The sequence below is a fragment of the Chlorocebus sabaeus genome, chromosome 22 (genome assembly GCF_047675955.1).
Source record: "Chlorocebus sabaeus isolate Y175 chromosome 22, mChlSab1.0.hap1, whole genome shotgun sequence".
In the NCBI taxonomy this organism is placed as follows: domain Eukaryota; kingdom Metazoa; phylum Chordata; class Mammalia; order Primates; family Cercopithecidae; genus Chlorocebus; species Chlorocebus sabaeus.
The window spans coordinates 42933229-42950118 of record NC_132925.1 but is presented as its reverse complement, the minus strand read 5'-3'; the positions used below and the strand labels follow the sequence as shown (position 1 = coordinate 42950118).

At 49.8% G+C, this 16890-nt stretch overlaps 1 protein-coding gene across 3 annotated transcripts in view; it reads left to right on the top strand.

Annotated features, from left to right (window-relative positions):
- Positions 1–16890, top strand: part of ADCY5 (adenylate cyclase 5) — a 162694-nt gene that overhangs the window by 128347 nt on the left and 17457 nt on the right. For all 3 annotated transcript variants that reach the window (XM_007985588.3, XM_073009764.1, XM_073009765.1), the window contains exons 11-14: positions 335–432; positions 4089–4176; positions 13932–14048; positions 14827–14991. In XM_007985588.3, the coding sequence (XP_007983779.3) occupies positions 335–432; positions 4089–4176; positions 13932–14048; positions 14827–14991 (468 nt within the window). The remainder of the gene's footprint in view (positions 1–334; positions 433–4088; positions 4177–13931; positions 14049–14826; positions 14992–16890) is intronic.

The window sequence follows — 16890 nt, the reverse complement described above, 5'->3', positions numbered from 1 at the left end:
ATGAGGCCTGTAGACACCTGGCATGTTTCCTAGCGGGTAGATGGTGTGCGGTCATGTACAGCCGTGATCAGTATGGATTACTCTGAAGGTGAACCACCTGCAGAAGGTTTCAGATCCCTCTCAACTGCCCTCTCCATAGGCACCACCGTCTGGTGATCTGGAATGGTGTCCTGGGATCTGAGTCTGGCTCTGGTCCTCAGGTCTTACCTGTTGTGGGAGTGGGCTGCACAGGTGACCAGCCCTGAGTGGCTGCCCTGGGTGTGTGGGATTCACAGGGCTGGAGTGGACTGGGCCAGGTGTCTTGGCCCTTCTCACCATGCCCATCTCCTCTCAGTACTCCAAGCAGGTAGACGACCGATTTGGTGCCTATGTGGCGTGTGCCTCGCTCGTCTTCCTCTTCATCTGCTTTGTCCAGATCACCATCGTGCCCCAGTGAGTATCCCCAGCCCTCTTGGGCTCCTTCCTCTGGCTGCAGGGAATCCCAGGGTTGGGAGGGGGTGGTCATTTAGGAGAACAGAGCAGGGAGTCTGGCCTACTCTGGCTCAGGCAGGGAGAGAAGTTTCTGAGCGTGCCCTCAGTGGGATAGGAAGCCAGGGCTCTGACCTCTCTGGGTAGGAAGATGATGTGCTCACTCCAGGATGGGCGACTTCTCACCGGTCGCTGCTTAGCTGTACGAGAGATGCTTTTTTTTAGGGGGAGGGAGACAGTCTCACTCTGTTGCCCAGGCTGGAGTGCAGAGGTACCATCTTGGCTTACTGCAACTTCCGCCTCCCAAGTTCAAGCAATTTTCCTGCCTCAGCCTCCTGAGTAGCTGGGAATACAGGCACCCACCACCATGCCCAGCTAATTTTTTGTATTTTAGTAGAGACAGGGTTTTACCATGTTGCCCGGGCTGGTCTCGAACTCCCAAGCTCAGGCAATCCACCCGCCTTGTCCTCCCAAAGTGCTAGGATTATAGGTGTGAGCCACCGCGCCTGGTCAAGAGACGCCTTTTTATCACTTAATTGTCTCGTCCCATTAACCCACCCCACCACTGACAACTGAGTCACCCAAAGTATTCCCTGGGCCGCTTTCTGTGTAACCTTTAGTTCTTGGAAAAAAAAAATATTCAAAAGATGCAGGTTTTCTACTACTGTGGATATTTCTAAGAATGGATTTCAAGTTCTGAAAGTATTTCGCAAAGAGGTGTTTCTGAACTTTTCTGAGGACTGGCTGTGTCGCCGAGAAAGCCTGTGGCTTCTATGGGGGGTACTTTGAAGTATGCAGGGCTTTTGGAAATGAGGTGTTTGTTAAATTGTCATTCACATTAGAGTCTCGCTTGAGAAGAGAAACATAATTGCCTTATGTATGTACACCTATACACATACACCTATACATATATGTACACACATACATATGTGTATGCAGAAATACATATTTTTACTTTTTATTATGTAATTCCTCAAATGCACAGAAAAGTAAAGTAATTAATCTAATCAGTACCCATCCACTAGATAGAGTAACTGTTAATATTTTGCAGTGTTTGTTTCATCTATTTTATTCTGATTGTTTTAAAGTAAATTTAGACATAAAGACATTTACCCATAAAAGCCTCAATGTACACCTAATTTAAGGACATTTTCCTCCTTAACCTCAATACTTTATATACCAAAAAAATTAACATAAACTCCCTACCATCACCTACTACCCAGTCCATATCCAAATTTCCCAAACTGTCCCCCAAAATGTCTTCTACTTTTAGTTTTATTTGTAGCCAGGATCTACTCAAAATCCACTGATTGAATTTGGTTATATCTTCTAAGCCTTGCTTCATCCAAAGAGTCCCCAAAGCCAGTACCTTCTGTTTTTCATGTTGAAATAATGGTATTTGAGAAGTTACAAAAGTAGCCGAGAGGGATTCTGTGAATGTTGACAACTTCTGTAACTGTAGTATAATGATCAAAACCAGGAAATCAACACTAAAATGATACTATTAACTCATCTACTGACCTTATTCTAATTCGTCGTTTTCCCCTCACTATCCAGCTTGTGTTCCCGGAGCCTTTTCAGGATCCCGCGTCACGTGTAGTTAATTCATGTCCTCCATCCCCTCCCATCTGTGATAGTTCCTCAGCCTTTGCTTGTCTCTCATGACCCTGGCACTTTTGAGGAATACTGGCCAATTAATTTGTAGTTTCCATTTGAGTGCGTCTGATGTTTTTTCATGATTAGATTTTGGCAAGGCTGCCACTGAAGTGATGATGTGTCCTTCTCCGTGTACCATAGGAGGAGGTACATGATGTCGACGTGTATTTTATTTTTAACAACATTATTAAAAGAATGAAAAGATCTCCCTTACATTTGTATCTGCCATGACTCTGTTGGATGCCACAGGTGAAAACCAGGCACTGGCAGCCAGCTCCACCCTGGTTGACACCTGCACTGAGGCTGTGCAGAGCTGGGCTCCTTGTTGGCATAAAACCCCATCTTTCTGTACTGATGTGGACCCACAAGTATCAAGAAGCAATCTGGAGGCCGGGCACAGTGGCTCACGTCTGTAATCCCAGCACTTTGGGAGGCCAAGGGAGGTGGATCACTTGAGGCCAGGAGTTCAAGACCAGCCTGGCCAACACAGTGGAAATGCAAAAAATCAGCCAGGCGTGGTGAGGCAAAAATCAGCCAGGTGTGGTGGTGCACACCTGTAATCCCAGCTACTTGGTAGGCTGAGGTGGGAGAATCACTTGAACCTGGGAGGCAGAGGTTGCAGTGAGCTAAGATCACACCATTGCACTCCAGCCTGGGCAACAAAGCGAGACTGTCTCCAAAAAAAAAAAAAAAAAAAGCAATCTGGTTTATAATCCCATTGTGACTGACAGTCCCTGTAGCTTGAGTGCATAGTCCTGCCTCTTTGCTGCTTTTCCTTCTCTGCAGCGGCTTGAGGGCTGGGTCGTCTCAGTTACCTGCCCTGCCTGCAACGGCTTCATTCCCTCCAAGTGGCTTAGACATTGGCAGAGGTCATTCTCTAGCCACCTCCTCTCTAGGAAAGCCTTAAAAGCCACTCTAAAGGTCTTTCTTTTCCTCTGAAGAGAATTCGTTTCTCTTGTTCCATTTGTTGAAGGCAGCTAAGTGCTGGCTTCTGTGGAGGCCTGGAACAAAGATGCTGTTTGAATCCTCCCTAGAGGTGTTCACCTGCCTCTCACGCCCCCCACTGGCTTTTAACCCCGTAACAACACCTGGCATCTTCAGGCCACTCTTCCTCCCTTGAACAGCCACCTGGTGGTATGGCAGGGTATGTTGTCTCCAGGCCAGTCCTTGCCCCAGGAGGGCCAATGGGAAGTTCCGGATGGAAAGTCACTTACAGCTCTTTTGTCTGAGGTTGGCCACCCGCGGTGGCTCTGAAGGTCACCTGTGATCTGCATCTGAAAGGAGGGGCAGAGGGAAATCCTTGCATTTTTCTTGTTGAACTGGCTAGGAATAGAGGAGCAAAAACTGTGGGACCTGGCAGTCTCACAGACTTGTTTTGGGACCTGGCAGTGGAAAGGGGGTGGGGCTTAGAGATTCTGCCCTTCTAAAGAGACAGTCACCCCTGTTTCTCAAAGACTGACTGACTGTGCTGCTGACAAAGGCATTTCTAGAAATGAAGGCCACTGATCCAATCAGTTTTCAGCCTTCACAGTTGTTTATGGAGCCGTGAGTGACGACTTGGAGGGAATCACCAGGTGGTTCTTCCAAGCTAAATGAAGCACATCAGTGAATAGCTGAGAACTAGGCAAAATACCTATCAGGTGTCACCTGGTTCTCCATTCAGCTTCCTGTGGGCTGCTGTCCCCACCGGAAGGGGAGGGAACCATACCCTTATGGGGAGGGCTCCAGAATCCACCTGCAAGGCCGTGTAAGCCCTGCTCAGGCAGTCAGTGCAAAAGGCTGGGCAGTGGATTAGGGGAGATGGAGCAACTTCAGGTTCCCTCTCCGGATTTCAGAGCCCAGGCCCTCTGAAGCTGTGAGGATGGGCACGGGGGACCTGTGGCCTGCTTGTCAGGCAGGCCCCCCAGAAGCTGCAGCCCTGCCACCTGAGCCTGGCTTCTCCCTCCCCTCCTCTCTCCCTCCAGCTCCGTATTCATGCTCAGCTTCTACCTGACCTGTTCCCTGCTGCTGACCTTGGTGGTGTTTGTGTCTGTGATCTACTCCTGCGTAAAGGTGAGTGTAGCTGACAGCTGGGTTGCAGCCACCTTCTTCCCGCTTGTCTCAGCCCTGGTAGGGGCCCTACGCAGGGGCCTGAAATGTGAAGGGGCCCAAGTATTGTGCTTGGCAGGGGTGGGAGAGTGCCTGATGCCAGCCACACCTCTCCATTGGCATTGGCAGCAAGCTCACCTGGAGGTGGGCAAATGGTCAGTGGGAACCTGTTCTTCACTGGCTGCTTTAACTTGTCCTTGGCAAATCTCTGCAACCAGAAGATGCTGTGGCTGCTGCGCCTGTTCATGTTATGCACAAGGAAGGAAGGGCGCCTAGCACCAAGCCTGGCACAGAGCAGTGCCCAGTGAATATTTGCTGAGAGAATGGGTGTGGGGGAGGTCTCTCTCGACACACACTTTGGTGCTCCCATGTGCTCTGGAATTTTCCCTGGAGGGGACCTCAGAGATTATAGGTCTTGAGCCACCCAGCACATAGATGAGGAGTGTGGCCCCAGAGTGATTCGGTGTTTCCAAGCGGGCCACACGGCCAGCTGGTGTTGGCGGCAGAAATGTGGCTCTTGTTCTGAGTTTTTCTCCCATATCTCTTAGGCGTGCTGTGTCCCCTGTCCAGGCTGTGTCCCTCAATGTGACCTGGCTCCGGGTCATTCTGGTCTGTGGTAGAAACCACTTATGTTCCTGTTTGTCGTGCCCATCAGGCCTTTCCCTCAGTGTCTTCACCGGTGGTTTCAGAATTCCCTGATGCACCAGGCTGGCCCCCAGGAAGCACTCATCCCTGGGGCAGATCTGTGCCTCTCCCACATCTGCTGAGCCTCTCCGACTCCTCCCTGACACTCACTGGGAGCCAAGCCTCTGGGGTGGGCAGCGGGGCACTGAGGTGCAGCCTTGCCATAACTCCCTCTTCTGCAGTGAGCACCATGTCTTCCTCCTGGAGGAATTGGACCTTCATCCCCTCCAAAGTCCCCTTTCTCTCTCCACCCTCCAGAGAGGGCCGTTATTAGTCTGTTAACTGTATAGTCACATCGTGGTCAAGGTCTTGTTGGACTGATTGTCAGGACTGGAAGGGACCTTAGGAATCACCTGCTGTGGTTCACCTCCCCTGCCAGGTGCAGAGGTGGACAGCCAGAGAGGGCAGGGTCAGCCAGAGCCATCGGGCACATCTGAGAAGCACGCCATGCTGAGCCGCGTGCTCCGTCAGTTGCTGGTATTGTAGCATCTGATAGGCTGCATCATAGGGCTTATCATTAGCTGGTTCCCTGCCTCTCCACTGACCCTCCTTCCTCAAGGCCACAACCTCCCTCCTGCCCCATGTTCAGCCACTCCTGCCTTTTGGTCTTGCGGTTGTCAAGGCCCCCCTAGTCTGCTTTATCCAGAGTGGACAGTTCCACTTCTTCATCCCGTGGCTATGAAAGGACACCATATTTTCTCAATAGCCACAAAGTGGAAAAAACCCAGGCATCCATCAACAGATGAATAAACAAAATGCGCCGTGAACTGCAGTGGAATGTTATTCCACCATAAAGAGGAATGCAGCGCCGTTTCATGCTACCACATAGAAGGACCTTGAAAACATGACAATGAGTGAAAGAAGCCAGACACAAAAGGTCACACGTGTCATCTGATTCCATTTATATGAAATGCCTAGAACAGGCAAATTCATAGACACAGAAAGCAGACTAGAGATTCCTGGTGGCTGGCAGGCATCATTGCGTAATGGGTTCAGAGCTTCTGTTTGGGGTGATGAGAGGGTTTTGGAAATTGATAGCAATATTGGTTGCACAACATGAGTATGGTTAATGCCACTGAATGATACACTTACCAGTGGTTAAAATGGCAGATTCTATGTTGTATAAATATTGCCACAATGAAAAGTCACAACCACCTACAAAAAAAGTACACCATAGTTAAAAGTTCTTTTGCTGAACCCCAAAGAGAACATTTCTTTTTAAGTAAGGAACCTGAGGCAAAGTCATTCTTTGTTTGTTTGTTTGTTTCAGGCACTTAATTAGCCCATTCAAATCAGAATCAAAGCTGTGCATAGTCTGCCATTTTTTAAGCTTGAACCTAAATTTCCTTCCTTTTCTGTTAGGGACTTAGGTGAACCTGAGTTCTACTGATTTCATTCCGTTTGAGTTTCCTGATTTGCAGTCAGTTGTGGAGGAGGGGAAGGATGGGCCCATTTTCCTGCCTGCAGCCACCTTCACTGGCCATTGTTGGTCTCATGAGGTTTTTCCCCCACAGTTCAAGATGAGTTATGAAAATCATCCCTGCCTTCTTTTGTTGAATTTGCCTATTTTGTTATCAATGCCAAATTCACTGAGCATGTTCTCAGTTCGTTTATCTAGCCCAGTGATTTTTGCTGCCTCTGTTCTGTGGAGGCCTCAGTTTCCTTGGGGTGGGGGAGGGGGCTGGTAGATGGAATACTCACCCTCCATCCCCAGGCCACACAAACACTGTCCCCCCAGTCCCATACCATCCAGCTAGGTAGCCTGCTTTTTCCATCTTACAGATAGAAGGCTTCATTAAAGAATTTTAGTGGCTTATGAAGCCTGGAACCTGCCGCTCTGGGCTGGTGGTCGACCCATTAAATAGACTCCAGCACCCACCCTCAGCTCCTATCCCTGCCACCTCCTTCTCTCGTGGCCTAATTAGCCATTTTCTCAGGGTTTATCCACTTTCTGGAACGCAGAGCCCAATTTGAAAAGTCGTTTGTAATATGAACTTTCCATTGAATTCTTCTTCTTCCCTCTTTCATGTTGTGGGTTAAACAGCTTGCAGGTGAAGACATGAAAGGAGATTCTACCTGGCTCTACCTCCTGCCATGTGCATGGCGGGGAACAGTACCCCTTCTTCCCTGATGCAGATGTCAGCCTGTCACTGAGCACCGTGGCACACTCACTGCAGTGGGTTGACCGAATGAAGTTCATTTTCTCACCTTTGCAGGTGCTGACATGAAGCTGACTAGCCTGCAGTGTTTAGGGTTCTTCTGTTTTCTTTTTTCAAAACATTTGTGGTTTTACCAGAACTCAGAAACTTTTTCTCATTTTCTCAGTCTCTCAGAAGTCACCAGGAGTGGCTTTGCAAAGAGATGTGACAGTTCCTAAATTATCCCCAAGCCAGGTAGTGTCAGTCTCTTTCTCTATTTCATTTACTTTTTCATTTTCCCAGAACAACGTGGACTAACTTCCTTAAACTGTCCATATTTTAACCTTTTCAAAGACAGAAATATGAGAAAGTGTCGGCTGAGTGAATTGTCTTCTCTGGCTGTTGGGGAGCAGTTTTCCCTGGTCCTTTCTGGGTTGGGTTTTGCCTTCTTACTAAGTGCTCTGGTGGCCTTTTTATCTTGGGCCTGTTCAGTCTTTTCCAGACACAGCTCAGTGCAGCTCACACACTCCCCTGGATTTCTCAGCAGGGCTAACTTGTTGCCTTGGTCTTCATCGTGTCCTCAAGTCCTGGTTTCACTCCTGAGCCTCAGCTGCCTTGCAGAGCCCCCGCTGCCCCTCAGATGCCTTGCCTTAGGGACCGTCCCCCTGAGTGCTTCCTTCTGGGGATGCTGTCTTAGAGGGCAAGTCTGCACATCTGCACGAACCCCCGCTCCTTCCCTTGGCATCTGTGCTGACCTGGGCCCCAGAACTGCTTTTCCTAGAGAAAACCATGTTAAAGCCCTGCTCACCCCATCACACGTTGTCCACAACTCAGAGGATCTCAGGTTGGAAGGGGCCATGCAGTGAGAGAGCCCAACCACCCACCTGAGGCTGGATTTCCCAGTGATAACCCTGCGAGGGGTGCGCCAGCCTCTGCTTTGCTTGATCACCTCCAGGGATAGGGAGTTTGCTCACGGCTTATAAGTGCAGCCCCTTCCCTCTTTAGCCAGCTCCAAATACTTAGGTACAGATGGGCCCTATGGGGGAACTCAGCTGCGTAGCTCTGTGTGTGTGTGTGTGTGTGTGTGTGTGTGTGAGAATCTCTCTTATCCCCCAGCCTGATGGCTTGTTCTTGGTCTACCTGGTACTGATCCCCTGGACCTGATCGTATGAGCACCTGGGATCTGTGACCAGAGCCTCCTGTGGGCCCTGTCTGCTCTGCAGTCACCGACAGAGCCTCTTCTCCTCTCCTTGCAGCCTGCGTGTAGCTAAGCCCACCTTGCTGGTTCTCCTTTCTACTACTCCAACTCCAGTCCTGGTCCACAGTTTCTAAAATAGGGTCTAACCGTGCAACCAGTACCCCTCCCCTCCTAGGTGCCTTCCATCCTGTGAGGATTTTAGGGTTCCCATGTTCACCTTTCCGCCTGCGTGCTCAGGGGACACATTCCTCTCACCATTCACATCTCATCACACACATCATTCATTTAGGAGATGGAGAGGTCTTCGTTCCAGGAGGCATATCGTAGGTTCCCCCTGTGTTTTTCAAGACAGGACAGTCCAGGATCCACATCCAAGCTATGCTACTTTGAGCTGTGTTTCCTGAGCCTCAAAGGTGGCTTTTATTGAATCTACTTTGCAGATGAGGAAACGGAAGCCCAGAGAGGTTAGACAGCTTTTTCTAGATCCTATAGTTAGGAAGTGGTTATTGCTAGGATTTAAAACCAGGTGGCTTTTAATTCAGAGCCCATGAGCCTCCCCTCCAGGACACTGCCTCTGCTAATAGGTCCAGTTGACTCCTGAAAGGCCAAGTGATGAGAGCACTGGGTGGACCCCTTCTATCTGCCAGGTTTGACCTCTGTGGTTTTCTTACCTTTTGTTTCTTTTTCTGAAGTAGGAGCTACTGCTTCTTTTATTAGCTCCTTGTCAAAGAGGCTGTATTCTTAAACTTTTTTGCCATCCAATTTCATCCCCTCCTTTTATCTTTGCAATACCCTAGCCCCGCATCACAGACAGGGGCCCAGGGAGGTCTTCAGCGTGCCTGAAGACATTCAAAGAGGCCAGGATCAAACTGTTCCTTACCCCAATCATGGTTTATTAACTATGTTCCCACTCCTGTTTTTCATGTTGAATTGATTTGAATTAATCAGATTGGGAATGTACTGGTTCTGAACTTCTTTTTTGAACATCAGTTCTTTTTCTGGGCTCTGATTGTGAGCAGGCATTAAGTGATTGGCTGGTACAGACAGTTATCCTGCTGGAAAAACCTCTCCACAATCTGACTGCAGTTGTGGTGTAGCCCTGGGAAGAGAGTCTGCCCCTGGCAAAGAGTTTTGTTGTTGTTGTTGTTGTTGTTGTTTTGAGACGGAGTCTTGCTCTGTCGCCCAGGCTGGAGTGCAGTGGCATGATCTCGGCTCACTGCCAGCTCCACCTCCCGGGTTCATGCCATTCTTCTGCCTCAGCCTCCCAAGTAGCTGGGACTACAGGCGCCTGCCACGATGCCCGGCTAATTTTTTGTATTTTTAGTAGAGACGGGGTTTCACCATGTTAGCCAGGATGGTCTCGATCTCCCGACCTTATGATCCACCCTCCTCAGCCTCCCAAAGTGCTGGGATTACAGGCATGAGCCACCGCACCCAGCCAAGAGTTTTAAGATCCACACTGAGGTAAAATCTGGATTTAGGGTTGACATAGGGATGAACTCTCTAATTATAGGAAATGAGACACTCTATAAACTGATATCAAGACAGGATGTCAAATCTTCTGGAGACTTCAAAAAAAGCAGCAATTCCTGAGTTCCTACTAAGGTTTTAAAGTCAAGAGAAAGTCTTTTTAAAGAGTGTAGAGGGTGACCCGGCACGGTGGCTCACGCCTGTAATCCCAGCACTTTGGGAGTCCAAGGTGGGCGGATCACGAGGTCAGGAGACTGTGACTATCCTGGTTTCACCTGGCTAACACGGTGAAACCCTGTCTCTACTAAAAATACAAAAACAAAATTAGCCGGGCGTGGTGGCAGGCGCCTGTGGTCCCAGCCACTCTGGAGGCTGAGGCGGTAGAATGGCGTGAACCTGGGAGGCGGAGCTTGCAGTGAGCAGAGGTTGTGCCACTGCACTCCAGCCTGGACAACAGAGGGAGACTCCATCTCAAAAAAGAAAGGGTGTGGGGGGAAGTTGACTTGTAGCAAGCAAACCAGTGCACATTCAGTCATTCATTAGCTGGTAGAGCCATATCTAACGTTGATTTTTTTTTTAAGCCTGCAGTTCTTCTCCTGGCCTCTGGATGGTCCTGGTGGGGCTCCTGGTCCCATATTCACCAGGAAGCTAATGTGCATACCCTATTCCCCGACCACCTTTTATTAAGAAAGTTTTAGCATGCATTAGTAACCTTTGCCTCTATCAGTCATTACATTGGTGGTTGCAAAATGATGAAGGAAGCCTCTCAATCAGTGGATGGGGTGATCAGAACTGAGCAGTTTAAACAACATAGGGCAAATAGGAGTTGGGGTGGGGGTGGGGAAAGGGGATGGAGATAGAATGACAAAGTTTTCAGCAGCCATCGATTTGAAACCATCTGTCATACCATTTCAGAGTAAGATCCTCATGCTAGTGCCAAAACACTTTACCCAGCTGTGAAACCAAAAATTCCTTTAAATGGGAAATAAGGACTTTCATTCTTATTGGCAATATAGCTCTTTAAAATGCAAATATTAACTAACTTTTCTGTTGCATCTAACAGCTTACAGAGCACTTTCAAATGCATCACTTTGCTAAGTCTTGATAGCCACTCTGGGAGAGAGCTATTCCCAATTTCCCAGTAAGGAGACTGAAGCTCAGAGTGTAGGATCACACAGCCAGTAAGAGGCTGAGCATGATTTTTTAAAATAAGAGCTTCATTGAGACATAATTTGCATACCATAAAATTCACCTTTATACAGGTGAATGAACTTTTAATACACTAGTTTTTAGTATATTCACAAAGTTATTCAACTATTGATGCTAATTCCAGAACGTTGTTGTCATCCCCAGAAGAAACCCCCAGACCCGTTAGCAGTCGCTCCTCCCTCCCTGATCACCACAGCCCTCGGCAACCACTCATCTACTTTGTCTCTATGATTCGCATGTTCTGGACATCTCACATGAAGGGAATCTCACATGGCCCTGTGAGACTGGTTTCATGCTCTTAGCATATTAGTTTTAAGGCTCATCCATGTTGTAGCATGTAACAGCACTTTACTCTCTTTATGCCTGAAAAATATTCCCGTGTATGGATATATCACATTTTGTTTATTTATCAATTGATGGACGATTAATTTGTTTCCACTTTCAGGCTACTAGGAAGAATACAGCTGTGAACAAGGGTGTACAAGTATCTGTACAAGTCCCTGTTTCAAATTCTTTGGGGCATATACCCAGAAGTGGAATTACTGGATCATATAATAATTCTATGTTTGATTTTTTTGAGGAGCTGCCCTACTGTTTTCCTCAGTGGCTGCCTCATTTTACATTCCCACCAGCAATGCACAAGGATTCCAGCTTTTCTGCATCCTCACCAATACTTTTTTTTTTTTTAATTTTCCTGATGGTGTTAGTTGAAGGACAAAAATAATTAATTTTGATAAAGTCCAATTTATCTATTTTTTCTTTTTTGATTGGTGCTTTTGGTGTCCCCTCTAAGAAACCGTTGCCTGATCCAAAGTCACAAAGATCTACTTGTATGTTTTCCCGTAAGAGTTCTGTAGTTTTGGCTTTTACATTTACGTTTTCTGGTCCATTTTGAGTTACTTTTTGTACAGGGTGCAGTAGGGACCCAACTTCATTTTTTGCCTGTGGACATCCATGTGTCCCAGCACCATTTGTTGAAAAGACTGTCCTTTCACCATTGTCTTGGAACGCTTGTCAAAATCATTGGGCCATAAATGGAAGGATTTGTTTCTGGACCCTTAATCTATTTGATTCATTTCTATGTCTATTAAGCAAGATTTTAATACAAGCTTATGCTCTTCAGATCACACTTAACTATCCTTCTACCACATAAGACGGTTTGGTCAGAGGGTCTCCTTTATTATCCCAGTGTTTGCTCAGAACATGTGCCACAGGCTTGGTGGTATAGGAGCATACCTGGGAGGCTCTCCTGCTGGGTAGATGGAGTCCCAGGCCTTCATCTTTCAGCCTGTAGCCTATGCGAGACTGCCAGGCCTCTGCCATGGCAGCAGTTTTTCCTGTGATCTATCCCTCTTTCCCTCTGCTGATAGGAAATGGCTTTGCTGGAAGGGTGGAAGAGGATTCTGGGGTCAGAAAGATATACACCCTCCCTATGCACACAGCCAGCTCCAAGCCCAAGGCCCAGGGGTGAGCAGGGACCTGACTTTTTGTCTAGAATTCTGAAGGGTCTAAGGTGTGATTTTACCCTACTTACAAGTTAATGAGTTTGCTTGTTGCTGTTTCATAGAGGCTGGCAGAAGACACGAGACTCCTGGGTCAGAGATAAAAACTTCATTACTCATGTTACAGTCAGCAGCATGAGTGTCAGCATATTTGTGTTTGAAGTCCCTTTGCCACTGAAGTCCCATGTGATGGGCCCTCATGGATGCTGCACACGTAGTGGGTTTGGGTTGCAGCTGAAGAACACTGGACCAAGGGCCCGACACTTTTTTGGGTTGGCAGCAAATACTGTAGCACACAAGCCAGTTCTCCTCCCCACTGGGAGTGAGTGGTCACATGGTGGCCCCATGACCTATTTAGCTGTCAGTGTGGCCAACTACAGACACTCTCAGTATCAGGGGATGGAGAAGCCTTGTGGTCTGGCACTTTCAGCAAGAATTTTCAGGGATGCTTACGGCCCATGACTGGGGTAGAGACCTTTGCCTGCTTCACTCACCACAAAAGCTGGGGGTGCCCAAAGGTCCCAAGAGCCCTACAAATAGGAGACTTCAGAGATGGGATGTGGCTTGCTCAGGAACAGAAAGGAAAAACCAAGCCAAGCCCAGGCTTCCTGACTCCTGGTTCAGTGCTTTTTCAACCACCCTGTCTGCCCTTGGGGGGTTTTATGGACACCTAGATGTCTGTAGCAGATAGACCTCAGCAGGAAAGGTTGGGGCAGGTAGGGGTGGGGCATCATGGATCCACTGCTTTGCTTCTCTGTCCATCAGATTCTTTTTCCAGGCTAGGTTGCATGGGAGATGAGGGGGACATCATTTACAAGGCCAGCTGCATCAGATTTGGTGGCAGAAATGGGACTTAGGAGCCCAATCGTTTAATTACCAAAGCTGCAGGGGGTCTTTGAGTAGTCATGGTTTGTCTAGTGGAAGAATACAGAGAAGGAGAGAGTGAGGGAAATGGCAGGTCCATGGAGCTGTGTGCTAAGGACAGAGCTCACTCAGTGCTCAGGGCCACATCCACCTCCCTCCTGCTCCTCGCTGCTCAGTTCCTCCTCCTGAGTGAGGCCTAATCCTCTCCAAATCCTTAAACCCACCACTGCCCACTCCCTCCCAGAAGCCTTCTCAACCCTCCAGGGAACATTCTGAGCCCTCCACGACTCCTCAGCTGCCACCCACCGTCCCTCCCTGATGGCACACAGCAGGCCAATGTGCTTTTTAAATTGATTTCTCTGTTGGGTCAAGATACCATCTTTCCTCTCATCCTGCCTCTCTCACCTGGGTTCCCTACATAGTCCTGCTCCTGGTCAGCTGCAGAATCTGCCCTGCTGTTGATCTGGAAGCAGTGTTGCAGCAGTTCAAGGCTGGAGACTTGCAGGCTGGGAGGGCCACCAGGAAGGCCCCGGGGGTCATGCTGGGGAGAGACACAGGTAGGTCCACTACACTCCCGGGGCCATTTGTGGAGTCCTTGCTGAATGCTATTCCGTCTCTCCCTCCCTCCCTCTCTACCCCCCACCCCCACCCTAGCTCTTCCCCTCCCCGCTGCAGACTCTGTCCAGGAAGATCGTGCGGTCCAAGATGAACAGCACCCTGGTTGGGGTGTTCACCATCACCCTGGTGTTCCTGGCGGCTTTTGTCAACATGGTGGGTGGCTGCATGATCTCCCAGCACCTCCACAGCTCCATTGGATCAAACCCATTGGAGCCATGTACCCGCCCGGCAGGGCTAGGAGGGACTTTCTTATTTGTGTCGCTCCTGGGTCTGGGATAAGCTTTGACTCAATGTGCCTCACGTAGGTTCTTTTTTTTTTTTTTTTTTTTTTTGAGACGGAGTCTTGCTCTGTCGCCCAGGCTGGAGTGCAGTGGCCAGATCTCAGCTCACTGCAAGCTCCGCCTCCCGGGTTCACGCCATTCTTCTGCCTCAGCCTCCCGAGTAGCTGAGACTACAGGTGTGCACCACTACCATGCCCAGCTAATTTTTTTTTTTTTTTTAAGAGATGGGGTTTCCCCATGTTGCCAGGCTGGTTGCCAGACTGGTCTCAAACTCCTGGGCTCAAGTGATCTGCTGGTCTTGGCCTCTCAAAATGCTGGGATTATAGGCAAGAGCCACTATGCTTGGCTACTCTCCCACTAAGTGAAGTTCTTAGCTCTTCATTCTCAAGCCTGGTGGGGCCAGGAAGAGTTTAGGGAATGTCCCCAAGGCATGTTTAAGAGCCCCTCCTTGGCAGGGCATGCTAGCCACACCCCCTTCAGCCAGGGCAGCTGGGCAAACCTTGCCCGTTCCTCAGCCTCTTTCAGATTTTGTCCCCATCAGTGTCATACTGCACCTGAGGCGGAGGACGGATGGGAGCCTGCTGCTGGGCTTGCCCTACCTGTCCCCCAGCAGCTTACCCTCCCCTCACCACCCTCCTCCCTGCCCCCAGTTCACGTGCAACTCCAGGGACCTGCTGGGCTGCTTGGCACAGGAGCACAACATCAGCGCGAGCCAGGTCAACGCATGTCACGTGGTGGAGTCGGCCGTCAACTACAGCCTGGGCGATGAGCAGGGCTTCTGTGGCAGCCCCTGGCCCAACTGCAACTTCCCCGAGGTACTGGGTGCGCATGGGCTGGAAGGGAGTGGTGAAGAGTCCCTTGCCCTCCCCCACTGTCCCCTCAGCTGCTCAGGACAGTCTGAAGGACAGGGTCTCACCAGCTCACTGTCTTCTAGAGACCCGCTTACCCCATATCTCTCACTCCTACATGCCAGACACTGGGAACAAGGGGAGCCTCCTCCGTATGACAATGACAATGACAATGGTGTAGCTGTTGTTTCTATAGTGCTTACCAGGGACTGTGGCTAAGGGCTCTATACACACTTACTAATAAAATCCTCCCAACAGCCTATGACATAAGTGTTATATTATCTCCTTTGTAGAGGCGAAGAACCTGAGACACAGAGAGGCTAAGTAATTTACCCCAGGTCACACAGCCAGGACTCAACAGAGCTGGAGCTCTCATTCAACTTGTCCGGCTCCAGACAGAGTTCGTGCTCCTGATCTGAGGGCAAAACTTTCTGGACCCTCCGCTTCTCTAGAAGACCCTACCCCACCTCAGGAGAACCCACCTAAGCCCCAGCTGTTAGGGTCAGAGAGGAAAGAGGGGAGCAAAGGAACCCAATCCCAAACCAGCACCACTATAAACGTCACCTGTTCAAAGTGCACGGTTCAGTAGTTTTTCATGTGTTCACCAATGTGTACAACCATCATCATCGTCTAATTTTAGAATACTTTTATCACCTCAAAAAGAAATTTTGTGCCTATAGGCATTTGGGTTTAAAAATAATGCCACATAACCTTATTCGGAGAGCGGCATATATTAAGCACCTGTGGCGTGCAAGGTGCTTTGTTCACGGTGCTGCATTTGCCAGGGAGCAGTTCGCTAGTCAGCAGTTGGGCTGGGCTTCCAGCCTCCCCCTTCTCACACCCCCAGCTCCCTATGGGTGCACACATGAAGCCAGTAAGATGGGGGCAGTTTGCCTTTTTCTGGGGAGAAGGTTCATGTTTTCATCCAACTCCCAAAGGGCCTGTGACTGCAGCTGAGGGGTGCTGTGGGCTGCCAATGTGGGCCTCCCTCCCAGCCTGGGATCTGGCTCTCAGTTGTACAGATAGGGCAGGGAAGGCCCAGAGAGGAGCAGGGCTTGGCCCCAGCTCACCTAGGCAGGTGCAGCCCCACCCCTGCCCTGCCCCGCCCCGCCCCTGGGCTGGTGGCAAGCTCTCTGTCTCTTCCAGGCAGCCATGTTGCACCCAGCCTCCCCTTCCTAGCCTCCCCTCCCCAGCCTCGCGTCCCTGGCCTCCGCTGCCTCTCACATCTGGCTGAGAGCCCACAGGAGCACTTCAGCTTTCTGAGGGCTGTTTGCGAGGAGCAGAGGCTCTTTTCAGTCTCGTACTTGCCCCTTGGTGGTGGTTCCCCTGGTGAGGCTAAGGCCGGGGGAGAGGGTGGCAGTGGGCAGATTCTGGCTCCTCATTTGTGGGAGAGGCTTGGTGCCCGCCTTCAGCCCCCACCAGCTGACCACCCCCCTCCAAGGTTTCTCCTGATTCAGCAACTCCTTACAGACCAGGCCCAGGGTGGGTCCCCAGCATCCAATGTTGGCCTCCTGGTTATCTGGGCCAGGGTCTGAATGGGAATCCAGGCTGGCTCTTGGAGCTCCCATCCCTCCTGTCAAAGACCGGGGCTCTGGGGCTCTGAGCTTACTCCTCTAGGCTGCCCTCCTCGTTCCCTCTTCTGCTCCTGTTCCCAGTGCTGATGGGAGGCTTCCCCCAGCAACCAATCACCCAGGGGCCCTTGGCAGTCTTTCCTTGGCTCCAGAAGGCCTGGGGAGGCTGAGGGTCTGCCCTGGGGGCTGCTGAAGCCCAGGGCCGAGGCTGTGTGCGAAGACTAAATGTCTGGAGGCCTGACTCAGAAACAATGGTGCTAAATTAAAAATAACAACAACAATAACCGATGCTGAT